The 18,590-nt window shown below is 41.9% G+C and overlaps 3 protein-coding genes, 1 long non-coding RNA gene and 2 other non-coding genes across 6 annotated transcripts; 5 read left to right on the top strand and 1 right to left on the bottom strand.

The window, feature by feature from the left end:
- The first annotated feature begins 616 nt into the window (after positions 1-616).
- rpl10 (ribosomal protein L10) lies at positions 617-3,531 on the top strand. The gene is made up of 6 exons (XM_076166584.1): positions 617-764; positions 1,450-1,508; positions 1,991-2,098; positions 2,289-2,427; positions 2,853-3,015; positions 3,320-3,531. The coding sequence occupies exons 1-6, from the start codon at positions 742-744 to the stop codon at positions 3,476-3,478; spliced, it is 651 nt and encodes a 216-aa protein (XP_076022699.1). The 5' UTR covers positions 617-741; the 3' UTR covers positions 3,479-3,531.
- Positions 1,631-1,763, top strand: LOC143013570 (small nucleolar RNA SNORA70). The gene has a single exon (XR_012965152.1). It is a non-coding gene; the product is annotated as a small nucleolar RNA SNORA70 (small nucleolar RNA).
- Positions 3,104-3,236, top strand: LOC143013568 (small nucleolar RNA SNORA70). Its single transcript, XR_012965150.1, has one exon. It is a non-coding gene; the product is annotated as a small nucleolar RNA SNORA70 (small nucleolar RNA).
- A 2,787-nt stretch (positions 3,532-6,318) lies between the features above and the next one.
- Positions 6,319-9,218, top strand: dnase1l1 (deoxyribonuclease I-like 1). Its single transcript, XM_076166583.1, has 8 exons — positions 6,319-6,465; positions 6,561-6,649; positions 7,012-7,101; positions 7,232-7,344; positions 7,597-7,709; positions 7,853-8,010; positions 8,139-8,235; positions 8,372-9,218. The coding sequence occupies exons 1-8, from the start codon at positions 6,319-6,321 to the stop codon at positions 8,492-8,494; spliced, it is 930 nt and encodes a 309-aa protein (XP_076022698.1). The 3' UTR covers positions 8,495-9,218.
- On the bottom strand, positions 6,459-9,635 carry LOC143013107 (uncharacterized). The gene is made up of 3 exons (XR_012965113.1): positions 9,416-9,635; positions 8,713-8,757; positions 6,459-6,587 (listed from the first exon to the last, which is right to left on the bottom strand). It is a non-coding gene; the product is annotated as an uncharacterized LOC143013107 (long non-coding RNA).
- A 79-nt stretch (positions 9,636-9,714) lies between these two features.
- On the top strand, positions 9,715-18,577 carry LOC143012854 (uncharacterized). Its single transcript, XM_076166183.1, has 25 exons — positions 9,715-9,826; positions 9,922-9,954; positions 10,100-10,168; positions 10,876-11,011; positions 11,501-11,610; positions 11,700-11,744; positions 11,866-11,998; positions 12,147-12,250; positions 12,346-12,353; positions 13,408-13,564; positions 13,662-13,724; positions 13,922-14,057; positions 14,304-14,413; positions 14,506-14,550; positions 14,673-14,805; positions 14,897-15,092; positions 16,169-16,238; positions 16,621-16,653; positions 16,888-16,992; positions 17,122-17,257; positions 17,479-17,588; positions 17,680-17,724; positions 17,890-18,037; positions 18,128-18,231; positions 18,341-18,577. The coding sequence occupies exons 1-25, from the start codon at positions 9,796-9,798 to the stop codon at positions 18,346-18,348; spliced, it is 2,268 nt and encodes a 755-aa protein (XP_076022298.1). The 5' UTR covers positions 9,715-9,795; the 3' UTR covers positions 18,349-18,577.
- Positions 18,578-18,590: the final 13 nt, after the last annotated feature.

Raw genomic sequence — 18,590 nt, 5'->3', positions numbered from 1 at the left:
ACGGGAGAACAATCCCGGAAATTGAACATAACGCGCGATACATACTTTAAACGGTAGAGGACGTGGTTGGGTTTACTTTTAGGCAGCCTGAACATTCGGAACAGTTGATTTAACTTAAACCTGGAAATGTCACTGAAAGCAGGACTATTAAAATGCAAAAGAATAGTAAAACCAGAAAATACAATACAAGGAGCCATCTAAAGCAGTTTACACGTATTCGTTTTACCCGGGGGTTTCCACATGTATTATGGTACATAGCCATTACAAGTATAAAAATCATCATAAATATTTGATATTGTGTATATTCTGCATATATATTTCTTTATACTGTTATATTTCTGTTCGTGCACACAATCCACGCAGTGACGGCGACTAAACTACATTTCCCAGCATTCCTCCAAACAGCTTTACTGCTTCGTAATGCAGTTAAATCACATCAAATTAAAACATTCTATATTATATTATAATATTTATCTTTTTAACACACAATAAATGCCCCCTCAGCTAAAACAGAGCGTAAATTAATATTATTACATTATTCTATATATTCGCAGCGTTCCTTGCCCATATGACGCGGCGGAAGTCCTGTCGTCTTCCTTTCCTCCATTAGGTGAGTGCGTGGTGGGATCGCGTTTTCGTCGGCTCCGCTTAAAAGAGCCCGATACTGAGTTATTTTACATACCTTATCACCCTAAATACATCAGTAACATACTTTATTTGATTAATTTACAGATCGCAACCATGGGCCGCCGACCCGCCCGCTGGTGAGTCCTCCACATGTTTATCGGCCCTGGGCCCGGTTTGTCCGAGTTAGAGGAAAATGGCAGCGGCTCTTAGCTCGCACCATGTGTTCACTCTGCTCACTGTAACGCAGCGCTGCTCTCACACAGGCCTGCGCACTCACGTTAATCACGCGTTATAAGAAACGCACTGTTTTCATCTTGTCGTGCCTTAAACCGAGTTACTGCTTCATTGTACTGACGATGTCGTAACTACTGGTTTAGTTGAAACGTAGCGCTAAGGCGTCGTAAGCGACTGGAGCTAACTCGGCTAACTTAAGGCTAACTACACCAGACTAGGACTGTCAAAGTCATCTACACAGAATATTTATAATGCAATATAGTTTATTTACCTCATTTGTTGTACAGTTAACGTGGCATGATGAGTGACGTGGAAAGTGTGTCACGCTGAGGTTAGCGAAGCCGGTAACTGCTCATTACCCCCAGTATCTAACTTATAACGGCTGGGTTTGTCCTTCAATGCATTAAATTTACCTTTCTAGCGTCATCATATATTTAATTGAATATTTTACACCATTGTGGGTCTTTTGGCTGTTACAGATGACTTAAAGTAGATGCAGCAACGGGTCGAACACACTATTTATTAAGGTTGCAGGTGCTGTTGTGTTCTGTAGTATGAAATTATAATTGTTCCACTTTTTGTCCACAGTTATAGGTATTGTAAGAACAAGCCTTACCCCAAGTCCCGCTTCTGCAGGGGTGTGCCTGGTAAGATCAATCTGCTTTTAAACTCTTATCCTGAAAATAATGGTTCTCAAGTAGGCTGACTGTGGATTGGAAGAACTAAAAAGAATATATCAGTATTGTTAGAATCGTTTTTTAAGCTTGTGTTGCAGTTTATTAAGCCGACCAGTCTCGCTCCAGTGTGGTTCTGGTGTGCAAAGGCTGCATATAGAGACTCTGTGGTTGTGTATGTGCTCAGCTGGGCAGTGCTGAACGCTTTAAGGGACCACTGAGACAAAATCTGTTTTTTAAACTATGGTACACTTAGGTAAACCTTGTTTTTGTGTTACAGCTATGGCCTGTACACACTTTGCTCTTAAAACACTCAACTGCTGCTTACAACTAACTTAATGTGGTTGTAGTGTTGACTTGTACACTGAAATTGTGTTGGTTTGAAAAATGTTCTCACAAAGGTTTAATTCTGTTTTTCTTTTCTATCTGCATCGTCCCATTCCTGTAATATTTAGATCCTAAGATCAGGATCTTCGACTTGGGCAGGAAGAAGGCCAAGGTAGATGAATTCCCTCTGTGCGGTCACATGGTCTCTGATGAGTATGAGCAGCTGTCCTCAGAAGGTAAGGACTGAAGCCAAACATGCTCCTCTTTTCAACTTCTGTTACTAATGGCAACACAGATTAGAATGTATTGTACCACTTTCATGTTAGAGCAAGCATCACTAGGAGGAAACGGAGTAACCGTGTGTTTCTTAGCCCTTGTTATATAGTAAGACGGCGTGTCTCCTTGTCTGTGTTCCCCTTCATGCAGCTCTGGAGGCGGCCCGTATCTGTGCTAACAAGTACATGGTGAAGACCTGCGGTAAGGACGGTTTCCACATCCGTATGCGTCTGCACCCCTTCCATGTCATCCGCATCAACAAAATGTTGTCCTGTGCCGGGGCCGATAGGTAAGTCTCCGCATGTTCTATTTTTGTTGAAATGTTGATTACATTGCAACCATGCTGCAACTGAACTGGCTGACATTAAGACCTTTATGAATGAACTCAGTGACTTAACGTAAACACTCCATCTGTGTGTTGGTTCCGATGGTTCATTAGATCCAGATGGATATTATAAACGTGTTAAAACTTAGCTTGTGCTGTTTATAATCCCGTGATGTGATTAGACTTGACAGTGGTAGTATTGGGTGCATGACTTGTTGAAGACAGGATTTGTGCTCTTGGCTGTCTTTACAGCATGTGGCATTTGCAAATCTCACACAAACGGTGTAAGAGAGAGATTCAGAGCGGTTCAGTTCAGTTTGAGTCTGTAGCTTCACCTCATCTGCTGCACGGAATAAACTTTTTCCTCGTCTTCGTTTACTGGGTGTTAGGCTCCAGACTGGAATGCGAGGAGCCTTTGGTAAACCCCAGGGCACAGTGGCCCGTGTGCACATCGGCCAGGTGATCATGTCCGTGCGAACCAAGGCCGCCAACAAGGAACATGTGATTGAGGCTCTCCGCAGAGCCAAGTTCAAGTTCCCCGGACGCCAGAAGGTAAACACTCTACACTGCCAGTTATTTAATCAGGAAATATTGAGGCTTTTATCTGAATTATCCATAGTTAACTTTATATGGCAAAGCTCTGCAGCTTATTAAGCCGACTGGTCTCGCTGCTGTGCGGTTCCAGTGTGCAATGGCTGCAGACAGTGACTCAGTGGTTGTGTATGTTCTCAGCTGCGTAGTGCTGAGTGCTTTAAGGGACCGCTGAGACAAACCCAAGTGTGTTACTCTGTGTGCTAGCTTATGCAGACTGGAGTTATAGGAGCATGCATTGATCCCATCTCATTGTTCACCTCAGATCCACATCTCTAAGAAGTACGGCTTCACCAAGTTCAACGCCTGCGACTTTGACGACATGATGGCTGAGAAGCGTCTGATTTCTGACGGCTGCGGTGTGAAGTACATCCCCAGCAGAGGCCCGCTGGCTCGCTGGAAGTTCCTGCATAAAGCTGTTTGAGGTTACATGTCAACAGTGTCAACCAATAAAATGGGTTTGATTACAAAAGTGAATGGTGGTGTTTGCATTCTTGCTCTATTTCCAAAGTCACATGCAGTTCAACTTCATTCAGAGCCAATTTAATGCTAATGTCCAAAGTCACTAAATGGCAAGAATGGACATGATGAGGATATTACATCATACTGTTGGCACTTGATTGAATTCTTGCCCTTTAAAATTGCACTGTTAAACACAATGGCTAATCAACATTTTTAAATTTACTACTGTACTGGCAGGGAATAAAACGTTAATGTTAAGCAGACTATTAAAACGTGTTTTTTGCTTGACTAGGGCCATAACTACCCCCCTAATCCCCATCTGCCAGTGCCCTCAAGTGCACCAACCCACACTTTGCTGTTGGATCAGTGTACATAACTGAATTTAGACATTATGTAATAAACCAAGTTGAAATGTATTCAGTTAGGTGGGAGTCCCGGGACTGGATGTCTGAATGAAAGCAGACGATAATTATAGGTGTGTATGGTTCCTGTGATGGGGTTGGAAACCATCAGCTCTGTATCCACATGAGGGGTATTGTGTCTGTCCCTGTGGCTTTGACGACAAATCTATAGAAATTAAGTCATTTATTTTTACATTCTAATTTTCATGTTGTGAATTTAACATTCTCTACTTGAAAAAAATGTTTTAATTCCGTCAACTAAAATGTGCGTCATAGCCCGGCGCCTTCTGGGGATGAGAGAGATGGAGAGATTGACTTTACTGCGAAGAGCTGGGCAAATGTACTTTTAAAGAATCTGATTTCATCTCCAAATTCCTCTGCTGCTTGATGCTCTGGAGGCAGTGCGGCGCTGAAAGGCGTTCGCAGAGGGAGAATACACACAAGAGTCGCTTAACATATCGGTACATCTATTCTCGGACAAAACCGAGATAGTTCAGAGTTAAAGCTATGCCTCAATCTGCAAAGACCGTCAGAGACATGAACTTTTTAACAAACATCAACAGTCTGCAAACCGATGACGTCATTTCAGCTTCAGTTTCCTCAGTTGCCTGTGATGAGGATGTGAATATGAGCTCTCATGGCTCAAACGGAACAGAACTTCTCCGTCGGTGGTAAGAACATCCCCCAACAAAAATATTTTGTTAAAGTTTTCTTTGTTGCTGTAGTTCTAAACATTCAAAAATGTGTTTGAGTTGGCGTTCATGGCAGCTCGATATTGAGCCCGTCTGTTTTGGCTCCCCCTGCTGGTGCATCCTGACCCTTACACGTGTATCATGGTTGACTTCACGGAACATTTGACGCTGGCTTCCATGCACGATTGAATGCTTAAGACTGACTTTACTTATAATTATATCCTATGTTATACCTCTAAACACTATACTGCTTATAGATATTAGAGATTATTAGATCATATATTCACTGCCCCTTTATAAAGTAAGTCCAAGGATGTGCAAGAGTTTAAGTCTTCAAAAGTACAGAGTGGAGAAAGGCCCAACTAGATGCAAGATTGCATTTCAAAGTTGCATAACACATGTGTACAAAGGCTCTGCTACTTAAGACAGCTAAATGTGTTTGAAATCTTCATAAACTGACAGTTCATACCAGCATGGGTATGTCACACATAGATTAACCTTTGATACAGTCCAATGTGTGTATGTGTGAGGGAGGTAGGCATAGGGAGGTAGGCATAGAGGGAGTGTGTGTATTACTAAAGTCCCTCCCACAGAATACTGTGTGGGCTGGACAGTTTCAAGTTTCACAGCACAGGAAGTAGAAGGAACTCAACAAAGTCCAGGAACAAGTTGAACGACTACAAGCTGGTAAGTTTCACTGGAGACATTCAAACTATGTGACAAGGACATTTCCCTCTGTGTAACATGACTTGTAACCTGAGATGTTAATCTGTGTGTGTGTGTGTGTGTGTGTGTGTGTGTGTGTGTGTGTGTGTGTGTGTGTGTGTGTATGACGGAGAGTGAATACCATAGTTATGATACATGCTTCGTGCTGCGTTGGTTAATGTGTTTTCATTGCTGATTGTTTACGGAAGTATAATATTTAGAAACTGGTATGACCACTTTTGGGGATTTCCCTTTCTTGTTTTTCAAATTAGGTTTTATTTTAAGCACTGGCTGACATGAAATAGGGCACAGAGGGGCACTGAACGCCTCTCCTGGTCCCTTGATGACGTCCCCTAAATGTATTTATATGTTAATGTCGGTTTGAGAGGCCTTTATTTGTGTGTGTGTGTGTGTGTGTGTGTGTGTCTGTTAATGAGAGAAAATGATTGCGTTACTAATTAATTCCACATTTGTTTCTCTATAGCGCCTCCTACTGATGGAAATGTAATATGTGGAAAAACCTTTTGGGGAAATTGTGCTTGAGCTACATTGTCACTACAATCGGAAATACTAATCACATAGGGGTAGTAATAATTTTGTCCAGGCCATTTATTAAAGTATTACATCGGAAATCTAAAACAAAGTGTGAAGGATTGGCCACTTTCAACATATTTCAGATGTTTGGTGTTTGCTGTGTTTACGTGTGCAGACATGTCTCTGTCAAAGGTCCCTAAGCTCCTTGTTATAGTTCTCCTTTCCTGAAGCATAATGAAATTGTAAAAAGCAGAAGGGCCCTTTGGTGATGAGGGAAACAAATACTATTATTTACTGGTACCAGTGTTAGTAATCCTTATCTACAGATAAACCGCAATGACTCCACCACAGCCTTATCAGTGTCTGCACCCAATGTTGAGACGTATTTGTTCTGCAAACATTTAATATTTAATCAATATATCAAGTTAATCATTTCATCTTTGTCTGTGCCAAGGTTTTGTCGACTGAGGATGACTTATTCCACCTTCATGCTCCTCTTCCTCATGGGTGTGTGTGGCGCTCAGGGGGCTTCACATTTAAGAATCTGTGCATTCAATCTCCATAACTTTGGGGAATCCAAGACCAAAAAGCCTGAGGTCATGGAAACACTCGTCAGGGTAAGACGACACTGATGGATTTGAGTGAGATAGTCCTCACTTCCGCTCCCACAATCTGGGATCCATTTTTTTCTGCTGTGGTATCTGTGTTTCAGATCATCTCTCGGTGTGACGTGAGTCTGCTGCAGGAAGTGAGAGACCAGAAACAGCAAGCTTTAAAACGGCTACTCGACCAGCTCAACAGGTGATTAATCTTCCCCACAAACATAAACACAGCAAAAGCCTCAGCATGTTTCAGAGGAACCGGGCCATCCCATGTGGTGAAAGAAACTTTGTTTAGCCCTTCAAAAACCTGGCACCATAGAGAGAGAAGGGGCGGGGCTAACAGAAATACGCATCTTTCTCTGTGTGTCTTTGTAATCTGGATGTGAATAATCATCCGATATCACATCAGATATTTTCTCGTCACACCTCAACACGTATTTGCTGCACTTGGCTTTATCCACTGCCCCCCACACACACGCACACACACATTCAACAGTACAACAGTGCTGCCATTGACACCATCACTCCTTTCATTGTGCCTCTGTCTCTTCTATATCTCAGGTATGCCGGAGCGAATGCATATTCTGCTTTGGAGAGTGAGAGGCTTGGAAGATCTGACTCATACCAGGAGCAGTATGTGTTTTTGTATAGGTGAGTTTAAATGTGATGTAATGTTATGTTATGTGATAATTGTGTGCCACTTTGGCTCCTCATGCTGCAAATGCTACAGCCTCCAAAGTTCAAGCACTAAACTTGTACCATTTCTGATGAATGAATGCAGAACTAGAAGAGTGACGGTTATTGACCAGTACCAGTACCCAGATACACGCCCAGGACGCGTAGATGCTTTCTCCAGAGAGCCTTTTATTGTCCGCTTCAGAGCTCCCACATCAGGTAAGACCATCAGTGGTTTCTCCTCCTTATAGGATGGAGAAAAGCTTGATGAAGTTTTTGGTCCGTCTATTCTGAATTGTACCGAGCAGACAACTGACAGAAAGATATGGAGCTGTGCAGCATGGTGGATTGTGTGTTTGTTGCACTGCAGCTTCCCGTCACCCCCTTCAATGGAAACCATATGGCTTGGTAGGGCTCAGGTGGGAAAAACACATTAATCCTCTTCCTCTCTTCTCTCATCTCTTCGTTCAGCTATAAAAGACTTTGTCCTGATACCTCAGCACACCAGTCCCACCAACGCCACTGAGGAGATCGATGCTCTATATGATGTTTTACAAGATATCAAGAAGAAGTGGAAAACAGAGGTACACACTCAAGTTGTAGAGCTGCCACGTAAAAGCATTTGCTCCTCAATCATTTCTAACTGCCGAAATATCAAATGTAGAATGTGTAAATCAAATACTAAATGCTGTTATTGTATTCATGGGTGTCCCTGTGTTCTGCCTAGAACGTGATGCTTTTGGGAGACTTCAACGCTGACTGCAGCTACCTTCCTAAGAAGAACAGGAAGAACGTGCGTCTGCTCACTGACCCTAACCTCTTCTGGTTTATTGGCGACGACGCTGACACCACTGTGCGAGCAAGCACCTCCTGTGCCTATGACAGGTAAACCAACACTCTCCCACTGCTTTTTACACAAATTACATACATTTGTGATTCTAACTAAAGGGACATAGCAAATCCTTCACAGGCAGTGGACAATAACTAATTAATCAATTTTATATATTCAACAGGATCGTTGTAAATGGGCAACAGTTTGCCAGAGCCACTGTGTCTGCTTCAGCCAAAGCATTTAACTTTCAAGAGGAATATCACATGACAGAGGACATGGTAACCTGCTGTGTGTGTGTGTGTGTGTGTGTGTAAAGCTGAGAGAATGTGAGAATGTGAATGAAAATATCTATAGCCATTCAAAACAAACTCATTATTGCATTTGTTTATCTATTGTGTCTGTGTTTGTGTTCAGGCTCTGGATGTGAGCGACCATTACCCTGTGGAGATCCTGCTGAAGGCTGCAGCCTCCACACAGCATGAGGTCTGCTTCAGCCTCCTCCTCATCCTCCTCACCTTAATATTCACACACACGTGAGAGTGGTGTGTGTGTGTGTGTGTGTGTGTGTGTGTGTGCGTGCGTGCGTGCGTGCATGCGTGCGTGCGTGCGTGCGTGCGTTTGGCGTGCGTGCGTGCGTGCGTGCGTGCGTGCGTGCGTGCGTGCGTGTGCGTGTGCGTGTGCGTGTGTGTGTGTGTGTTAGAGATGACACATTGTTTGCATTATTATTAGGATAGCCATAAACCACTGTGTATTACCTTTCTGGACTGCTGCTCTGTTCTGCTGCTGCCCGGCTGTGGTTCCTGTTGCACAACAAAATCAGACAAGTGAACCAGTGAACAGCAACACCTTCTTTACTAAATGAAAAAATGTAATCTAATGATCAACCTGTGTGGATTTTTAATCTTGGTCTCAGGGCAGCTTGCTTTATGAACTGATGGGCGTCATGGCAGCTGCATAATCCCCCAACATGCCCAAGCTGCCTCATATCATATTCAGATAACAGGTGTGTCGGGTGCTTCAGATTGTCCAGGAGGTCAACACAAAACACACAATCATCTCAATAAGGAAGTGACTATACACCTGTGTTTCTCTGTTGCAGTACTAGTAAAGTTGTCAGTATTTAAATTATAGTATTATGAACCAGTCTGATGTTACTATTTTGTTACCATGCTTATAAAGTGATGAGTAAATATACTTTGTAAATACTTTGTAAGATTCTGCTTGTTGTTTGGAATGTAATAAATCATTTTATACATTTGTATTGAAGTGTGCTGTATTATCTATTGCTGTGTTTTTCAACCTTTTTTGAGCCTAGTCACATTTTTTACATGACATAAATGTACCCCGTTTGAAAAACACTGATCTATTGTACAGCCGCTCCCACCCCACATGTTGTTTGCTGTCTCTCCTCTCTTTATCCTCTTTCTTCAGTGTGTCCTATTCAGTCTATTCACTTACCTTCCCTGGCTGTAATCTGGGCAGTTCTTTTCATTCACAAATCTGTGATCTGCGTCAAAATCAGCAGTGTAGAGCTTCATAATACATCTATCTTTTCTACACGTGGTCATTGAAGGAGATGAGATTTCTCTCTCAGGTGGCTCTCCTTAGTTTTCTTCCATTTGGCAACACAATGCAAGAGATCGTCTGTATCAGCAGTCTCAACGTTCATTGTGGACTTTTGAACAGTTTTTCTTCTGAACGGCCCATTGGTTCATGTCCAATTGTTGTTTTGCATAAAGAGACACTGGCTGCCCTTGGACCAGCTGAATAAATACTGATTGCATGTCATCCCACCACCATCAGTCTCGCTGGTCACTACCACAAGATCACAGGAAAACATGGTTTGCTTCAGACTCAGCACCCCAATCTGTGAGTGAACATCTGAGTAATGGCTCTGGATTAACAAACACATTGGGAACTTTTTCGCAAATGGGACAGTTTGACAGTAATGTTTCTTTTTTCAGTGCTGGCGGCAGCTTGTTTGTTTTTCAAAGCAGGTAAATGCCTCTGTGTGTGTGTGTGTGTGTGTGTGTGTGTGTGTGTGTGTGTGTGTGTGTGTGTGTGTGGTGAAATCTCGCCCTTTCAAAGTTTGGTTAATGTGTGAGCCTTTGTTTTAAAATAATGCCTCATATGTATTTGCAGACGTCGACGCCTCCTCAGAGACAGTTACCACCTGTGCAACTTCAGACAATGTCCACCGACTGAGCTGTGGTATGAATACGTTTACATTCTCAGCACAACGTATAATGTTCTTCATAAGGTTTCAGTAAACTTGTACCCTAAAGTGGGTTTGTAACAGTGTGGAGTGTGATTGGACCGACTGACAACAGAAGAAGCAAAGTGTTGAATGGTGGAATTTTGAGAGTGCAAAGGTTTTTCCCAAATCGGATTCAATCAGTAGGAGGATTCTTATTTGGGTGTTTTTGTTTGTTTTGTGTTGTACAACTCATTATCACGGGTCAAAGTGGAATTTGCTGAGGTTGGGAGGTTGGGAGTCAGTGCTCAGCTCCAAATACACAACAATGAAACAAGCTCACCACAACCCTCATCTGAGCTGCTGCTGAGAACAAACCAGGACGCTAATGAAGTAATGTCCTGCTACCTCAATGTCAAATATGCAAGACAAGAGAAAGAGGTGGACTACTCAAAATGAAGCACAAAGCACAACAACAAGCGGCATATCAACACATATTCCAAACTTCTTCATGAAAAAGAAATTAGGAAACAATGAAAACCTAGTTTGGCCCCTTTAGAGACGTATTCCAGAAGCATCATAACTAGTGTTGGATGATTGCATACTGTATTACTGTGATACTGTGATGTCAGATCGTACTACTACAGAGGAAATATTCAGTCTTGGCTTTCTATACCGTATTTCCCTCTGTGCTTTGTCTTTCTCCCTCTGTGGTGTGTAACAGATACTGGAGTGATCAGTGTCTTAGCAGCGCTGTACGGCCGTGCGGACCGCAACACCTGCAGTGAGGGCAGACCTACAGGACAGCTGGAAAACACAGAGTGCGCTCAGCAGGGCACTGTGAATGTCCTCAAGACAAGGTGTGTGTGTGTGTGTGTGTGTGTGTGTGTGTGTGTGTGTGTGTGTGTGTGTGTGTGTGTGTCATCTAACAACAATGTCTTTAATTCATCATTTCTTTTTCATAAAACCAACATCAAACATTACAGAAATGATGTAGAGGTAAACAAATTAAAAATACAAAAAAAAAGGAAATCTTATTTGAATTGTTCACATTTGATTAACTAATTTAAATAAACAATGTGTAATTTAGGTGATTAACCTGTCAAATGTTTTCTGTGTTTTAGAGACAAACAGCACAGAGTGACAGAAGCACCAATGAAAGAATCGATCTTGTTATGCTATTTCACAAGCTGAACTTCTGTCTGTTTGTTAACTCTGCACACATGCGGCTGCTGTTACCAGCAACTAAACAAACATGTCCTACTGTGCTGGACAGAGCAGAGCAGTAAGCATGAACAAGTGAACAAGCCAACCACAAGATCCAACACACTGACATGCTCTCCTTTCAGGTGTGATGGCAAGAGTGTGTGTGAACTAGACGTGAATGTCATCAGTACCTCTGATCCCTGCTCCGGCACCTACAAATACCTGGAGACTAATTACACCTGCCTGCCAGCACGTCAGTCACTTTTCTACATGACAACAAATTGATAAGAAAAGCTGCAAATCAATGTTTCAATGTCTAACCTGATTCATGTTTCTCATCAGATCGGGTTGTTGCATGTGAGAACTCTTTGGCCCATCTGCACTGTGGTAAGATCTTTTTTATTTTCTCTACCTTACATATTTCATCCATCCGTTTGCCTCTTTGATCAACCGCTTCTAAAACCTGCCTTAACTCCTTTTCCTCCTCTTCCTCACCTCACTTTTACAGATGCAGGACTTGTGATAGACGTCCACAATGCTGATTTTGGCCGCCGTGATACAACCACGTGTTTTTACAAGCGACCCGCATCGCAGCTCGTCAATGTCTACTGCTCGACCCCCACTAACAAAGTCGCTGAGAGGTACTGCTGCAAATTCACCTTAAGTTAAACTTCAATTGCAGGATGGTGGAAATCAAAACACGGCTCACAAATACCTTGCTGCTTACTGACAACTGATACTGTGAGCATTCAAGCGTCCTGTCTTCATCATGTCACATTGCATTCACAGCTGCAATGGGAAAAACAGCTGCAAGGTCTCTGCGAGTAACTCTGTGTTTGGGGACACCTGTGTCGGTACTTACAAGTACCTGGAGTTGGCTTACTCCTGCCTATGTAAGTAGCTCGTAGCTGGTAGTGACCTAGTTACGTTACTAATTAAGTTCTTCTTCTGCTCCTGTAATGATGAAATGTTTGTGTATCTTTTGCAGATCCCGAAGTGGCATAAATACTGTATATTGAAATCATGAGACGATCGCACCTTACAGTTACTGAATACAGTGTTTGTGCACATATATTGACAAATTGTTTGTCATCTTTTGGTAAATTGGTAAATAAGAAAAGGAAGAGATTTGACATCGGATCCTAATAAACAAGTAATTGTAGAATATTACCAATATGGAATAGATAAAGTTCCATTTAGTTTCAAATTCCTCAACTTATATGCTTCTATGTTTTGTTAATGAAATGTACCTTAAGATACCAGTTCACTGAGTTGAGTATTGAGAAGTTTACATTTTGATTTTGTTTTTGGAACGTGTGTCTTTCTTCTTCTCTTCAACTCAGTGAGATACAAAATCCTTTCCCATTTAATCCAACAGGAAAGATGTCAAATTTATAAATAAAATCACTTAACGATAAAGACTTTTGAATTCCTGCAAGGGATTCTATCAACAACTCGTCCCTGTGAAACAACCAGGTGACAGAGACAGAGAACACATGAAATACAGGCATTTCTAGTTCTGTCTAAGTACAACCACAATGTGTTTGTTCATCCCAACAATAACAAAAATGGTCTATGACTTTCCACACTAAGCTTTTGTTCTTGTCTGACCTTGTGATATTTCCGTCTCTTGACTCATCGTGTTGAGAAACCTGTCATGTCTTCCTCATAGAATGCAGTAAGCCATTGATACGAGTTGAAATATGGGTTTGACAATGTGAATATGATATCAAATGTTCTTATGTGTGTGTGTGTTTGTTCACATTTCACCAACTGGGGCAATACTGGGTTGCAGAATGAATAAATACGGGGTGTGTATGTGCCAAACAACATCAGTCTTGTTGTTATTTCAACATTGAATCGTCTCTCATCATGCTCAGCTTCAGACCCAGCACCACACTGTGTGAGTACAACCTGGACTGATGCCTCAACTAATGCTTCTTCTGTTTTGATACATTTATAAAGCTATAGATTTGGATCTTACATGCAAATGACAGAATGCTATTTATTCTATGTCTTGCCTTAAATGCAGAAAAGGGAAATGTACTGAGTGACTGGCAGACACAGTTCAGTTGACTTTACACCGAAGCAAGACAGGCGCATAAACAACTTCAAAACCTATTTTTCCTTTGCTTATATTGAGCTGATCAGTTGGGTTATGCTGTTTATTTTTTCAGTGCTGGCAGCAGCGTGTTTGCTCTGTGCAGGTATGTATCCGTTCATGAATGGCTTATGACCATGATTGCATGCCATTTCCCAGATGTGCCTTGGTGTCAAACTAATACACCCTTGCTTGTTCTTCAGTTGGTTCCACAGAAAAAGTTATCACCTGTGATGGCAGCCAGATTGTCCAACACCTAAGCTGCGGTATGACTCATTTTACAAAAACCTTCTGTTCCCAATGAATGAACACTGCTATCATGGCCTTGGGGGGAATCTGGCATCGACTGGTTCTGGAGTCTATGTGTGTGGACAGCAGTGTTGTGTTAGGAAGGCAAAAGCCATCTTAGTTCCTTGTATTAATGATCCTTTTCCTGAATTCCTCCCTCTGTGGTGTATCACAGATCAGGGAGTGATCATTGTGGAAGCAGCACTGTATGGACGCACAAACTCTGACACCTGCACACAGGGCCGACCTGCAGAACAGGCGGTCAACACAAAGTGCTCTCTGCCCAACGCCGTCAAAATCCTGAAGAGAAGGTACACCTGGCCATTATAATGGAAAACTGGGAAACAAGTTTTCAGTAATAGACACTTCACTCAACATATTGACTCAATATAGATTTCCAAGTTTCCCAATTTGCCTCATATTTCAAACGCAGCACAGCCAATGGGAGTTTAATTCTTTTGATTTTCCATATTGTTCTATTTCTAATTTTTTACTCTTTTGTGATTGTAATTAATTCGACTGTTGCTGGAATTGTGCTCTTTGTATTCTTCCTGCAGCTGCGATGGAAAGAAAGTGTGTGAAGTGAGCACAACTGCCTTCCATAGCTTGGATCCCTGCGAGGGCACCTACAAATATGTGGAGACCACGTTCAACTGTTTCCCAGCAAGTCAGTCACATGTCTGCACCAGGCCGATCATACAATAAAGAATGGAATTCTCAGGGGCAGGATGTCTAATGTGATGTGATTTTACTCATCAGATCGGGTTATTGCATGTGAGCACTCCCTGGCATATCTGCATTGTGGTAAGATGGCATTTTCTTCTATTCTGTTTGTTGGATGCATCAATGTTATGAACTGTGTTTCAATGCCGACCCCGATCTTCACTTTGCTAGCACGCTAATGTTTCTCCTCTGGCCTCTGACAGACGCAGGGCAGGTGATATTGGTCTACGGTGCTGATTACGGCCGCCGTGACAAGACCACATGCTCAAGCCAGCGGCCGGACTCTCAGCTCGCAAATGTTCACTGCTCAAACCCCACCACCAAAGTTGCTGAAAGGTACAGATGTGCACTTCTCGTTTGAACACATTACTACTGTGTGCGTTCAAGTGCGTACTCACCGCTCACTCATGTTGCAATGCACCGGCAGCTGCAACGGGAAAACCAGCTGTACCGTCGCTGCAGGCATCGCCATGTTTCCTGACCCCTGTGTTGGTACTTACAAGTATCTGGAGGTGGCTTACACGTGCATCTGTGAGTGGCATATCTGGGCTGGTTCAATTGATGTTGATGTTGTTTCTGCATTTGCCGAAAAAAGTGTAAAACGCACATTTATGCCCGTTACTTAACTGATTTGTCTGAAGTGACTGTTTTACTTTTGCAGATCCTGAATGATCGGGAGCATTGTGTGTGGGTGTATTAAAACCCGCCCCAGATTCATCAATATAACTGTTGAATAAAAAGCATATTAAAAAAGCTACAACCTCTTGTCAGTTTGTGACTAAGGGCATTGACTAGGAAGTAACCAGCAATCATCAATAAAGGAATACAAACTAGAGGGGCTCTCAATGGAACGCATACCTCTGCCAAGCCCAGCTATTCTACATATAAAGCTCCATCTCGCAGTAATTTAACAGGTTGTTGCCTAGAAATTATCATCATCATCAAAATATTTCTGTCATGTCTAAACTTCTCTAAACTTTATTAAATTTGTTGGACTTATTGAACCATAGAACAGAGGTACGTAGTAGTAGTTTGACACGTTTCTGTGATCAAACTTTGTTCAAACTTGACCCATAAAGCAATAACATTACACCCTTGTACTGTTCCTGTAAGTAACTTTGCCCATCCCAGGCCAGGTGCAGCCTCTAGTCCTGACAAATGAAGTCCTGATAAGAGTTTACAATTACAGCAAAAAGTATAGATCCGTCATGCCTTTGGTTATTTAAATGTGAAGGGGGTCACCAAAACTAGTGCAATATAATTTAGAAAAACGTGCAAGAATGCATGCAGATAATAGGTACAACAGTACATGAAATTCATAAGAAGGCAAGGGTACAAAGTGCAAAATGTGCATCTGGCTGGGAGGTATGAGTAATTTATATAACAACAGCAAACACGTGTGTATATATGATATACAGGAACGTGTTGTGCGACATGACTTCCTGCTCATGGTTTTGATGGCTCAAATCCTCTCTGGGGCCTCTGCACTCGTCATCTTTTCCATAACATGAGGATGACTTTATGCATTATTACTATTCCTGGTATTCTTCCAGTCAAGGAAGTAGTTTTCTTTTGTGAGGGCTACGAGGAAGTATTGGCAAGAAAATCAATAAACCTTTTTGAGGGCGGAACTGTTTGCTGGGAATCCAGTTTGGTCAGATCCAGATTTTGCTTAGTATAAAAGAACTGACATCTGTAAAAGGAGCAAGAATCCTCAACCACTGGATCATCAGTCATCATGCTCAGCTTCCAACGCATCACCACAATCTGTGAGTACACTGACCATTGTTTGTAAGGTGGACCTGCATTAAGATACTTCTTACTTGGAAGATGACATAAATAATCATGTATTTCATATTATTTCATGTATTTCCTTCATCCAAAAAAAGCTAAAAAACTAGTAAGATTTGCAACTGGAAAGAAGAAATTTAAGACTGTTGATGCTGTCGATTGACTCTTTTTTAGATATATTCTGTAAATAGCATATATTGATCATTTAAAGTTGTCTGTAGTCATTCCCAGTAACTCAGGGGATATATTGTGTTTATGCACAATAAAAGGATAAACTGATATATAATAGGTCACTTTAAGACCTGTATTCTGTTCTTCTGTGTGTCAACCACACAGCTTGACTCTGATTTCTGTTTTCAGGGCTGGCTGCAGCTTGTTTGCTTATACAAGCAGGTAAATATCTATGCTTTGTCTTTGTAGTTTTATAAATGTACACACAGGTCATTCAGTACACAATACTGGAACACACATATCCTCTATAAATCTATCTTTACATATATTATTATTAGGGTATCGTATAACTATTTTACATTCCTTTACTTTAACCTCCTTCCTTCATGCTGTCACTGGCTTGGGTTCAGAGCAGCATGTCTTCCTTCCTAAGAAAACAAACATTTGTCCTTCCAGGCTTTTTGGAGGCACAATGCTCTGTTCCCCTCATCGTGACCGCAGAGCCCACCAACCGCGTTACAACCTGCGACAGCTTGGGCAACATCCATCGCCTAACCTGTGGTATGACTGAACCTCCCAAAGCTTTCTGTCCACAATAAATAGTATTATTGTGCTCTTTGTTTGAAAGGTGTGTCAAGGCTTGCAAAGTAAAAAATGATAAATGGATATGATTTCTTTTTTGCTGAACAGAATCTGGAGTGATCAGTGTGCAGACAGCACTGTATGGACGCGCAAACAGAGAGAGCTGCAGTCAGGGCAGACCTGCTTCCCAACTTAACAACGTGCAATGCTCTCAGAGTGGCACTGTGGACGTCCTCAGGAGATGGTAGATACAGCATATCTGCTCCATTCATCTTTCCATCATCACTTCTTCCAGCACTTTTTTGGGTCTTGGTCACATTAACAAATAATGAACTCAAAGACTTAGGTTTAACTCATTTCCAACTAATATGGCTAAATAGACTTTATTTATAGGTTTGTACATTTAATTGCATTTGTACTGTCACTTTGTCCTGCAGCATTGGTGTGATTGTTTTCTCTCTGCAGGTGTAACGGGAAGAAGAGGTGTGAACTGAACACAGATGTCTTCCGTACCTCTGATCCCTGCTCTGGCATCTACAAATATGTGGAGACCGCCTATGTCTGCGTTCCAGCAAGTTAGTCTACACATGTGCACGTGGCGAATATAGAACAAAGATGGAATTCTCATGGGTGAGACGTCTAATATGAGTGATTTTGCTTTATCAGATCGGGTTGTTGTATGTGAGCACTCTTCGGCACAACTGCTGTGTGGTAAGATTGCATTTTATCTCTTTTTGTTGTGTGTTTGGCACATCAGCATGATATACATAAGCATAATATTGGTGTCATTGCATTTCAAAGCTTCTCTTGATGTCATATTTGCCCTTTTGCATTTCAAATGTGCATTAAAACTACATTCCTTCCTCCCTCTGACAGATGCAGGGCAGGTAATATTTGTCTATGGTGCAGAATATGGCCGCAGTGACATGACCACGTGCAGTTTCAAACGGGTCCCCCAACAGATCGCAAATACCAACTGCCCCGCAAACCCTGTTGTGCGCCACACTTGCATCGTCTCTGACAGGTTCGGCTTCACAAATCTTGTTAAACATTGGACATGAATACCTTCTCTTAGATTGAGAGCTAATTTATTCATACCACATTGCACCCACAGCTGCAATGGGAAAAGTAACTGCACCATCAGAGCAAGCAACTCGGTGTTTCAGGACCCCTGTGTCGGCACTTACAAGTCTCTGGAGGTGGCTTACGTGTGTGGATGTAAGTAGCACTCTGCTGAAGTTAACCTGTGGTCCAAATCAACAGAATTTAGGAACTGCTCCATTGATTTGACCTTTCTGACATTAATATTGCATGCATTCATTTGCAGATCTCTAATTGTTGCAAGTAAGCATGAAGCAGGGAAACCATGACGACCTGGAACCTTAACTGAGATAAAACAAATCCACGATGTTGCTGACCTTATCTACTTTAATTTACTTACTGTTTTCTACACTGTATATGCGCTTGCTTGTGCTCATGTAAGCTGTGTACTGTTTGTGTGTTTATACATCCAGGCATGTTCCTTTCAAATCCTACATTAAATACTATGTTACTACTACTATAATGATATGTATATT

This window comes from Genypterus blacodes, unplaced genomic scaffold (genome assembly GCF_046128005.1).
Source record: "Genypterus blacodes isolate CSIRO-AG114 ecotype Tasmania unplaced genomic scaffold, CSIRO-AGI_Gbla_v1 ptg000156l_1, whole genome shotgun sequence".
NCBI classification, from domain to species: Eukaryota; Metazoa; Chordata; class Actinopteri; order Ophidiiformes; family Ophidiidae; genus Genypterus; species Genypterus blacodes.
This window is presented reverse-complemented; position numbering and strand designations above follow the sequence as displayed.

Coding starts and splice junctions, on each gene's coding strand:
- LOC143012854 (XM_076166183.1), top strand. CDS start 9,796: ATGGTTTGCTTCAGACTCAGCACCCCAATCT. Junction 14,414..14,505: donor GTTCAACTGTTTCCCAGCAA/GTCAGTCACATG, acceptor TTTACTCATCAG/ATCGGGTTATTGCATGTGAG. Junction 17,589..17,679: donor CTATGTCTGCGTTCCAGCAA/GTTAGTCTACAC, acceptor TTGCTTTATCAG/ATCGGGTTGTTGTATGTGAG.
- rpl10 (XM_076166584.1), top strand. CDS start 742: ATGGGCCGCCGACCCGCCCGCTG. Junction 765..1,449: donor GGCCGCCGACCCGCCCGCTG/GTGAGTCCTCCA, acceptor TTTTGTCCACAG/TTATAGGTATTGTAAGAACA. Junction 2,099..2,288: donor TGAGCAGCTGTCCTCAGAAG/GTAAGGACTGAA, acceptor CCCTTCATGCAG/CTCTGGAGGCGGCCCGTATC.
- dnase1l1 (XM_076166583.1), top strand. CDS start 6,319: ATGACTTATTCCACCTTCATGCTCCTCTTCCTCATGGGTGTGTGTGGC. Junction 8,011..8,138: donor ACCTCCTGTGCCTATGACAG/GTAAACCAACAC, acceptor TATATTCAACAG/GATCGTTGTAAATGGGCAAC. Junction 8,236..8,371: donor ATCACATGACAGAGGACATG/GTAACCTGCTGT, acceptor GTTTGTGTTCAG/GCTCTGGATGTGAGCGACCA.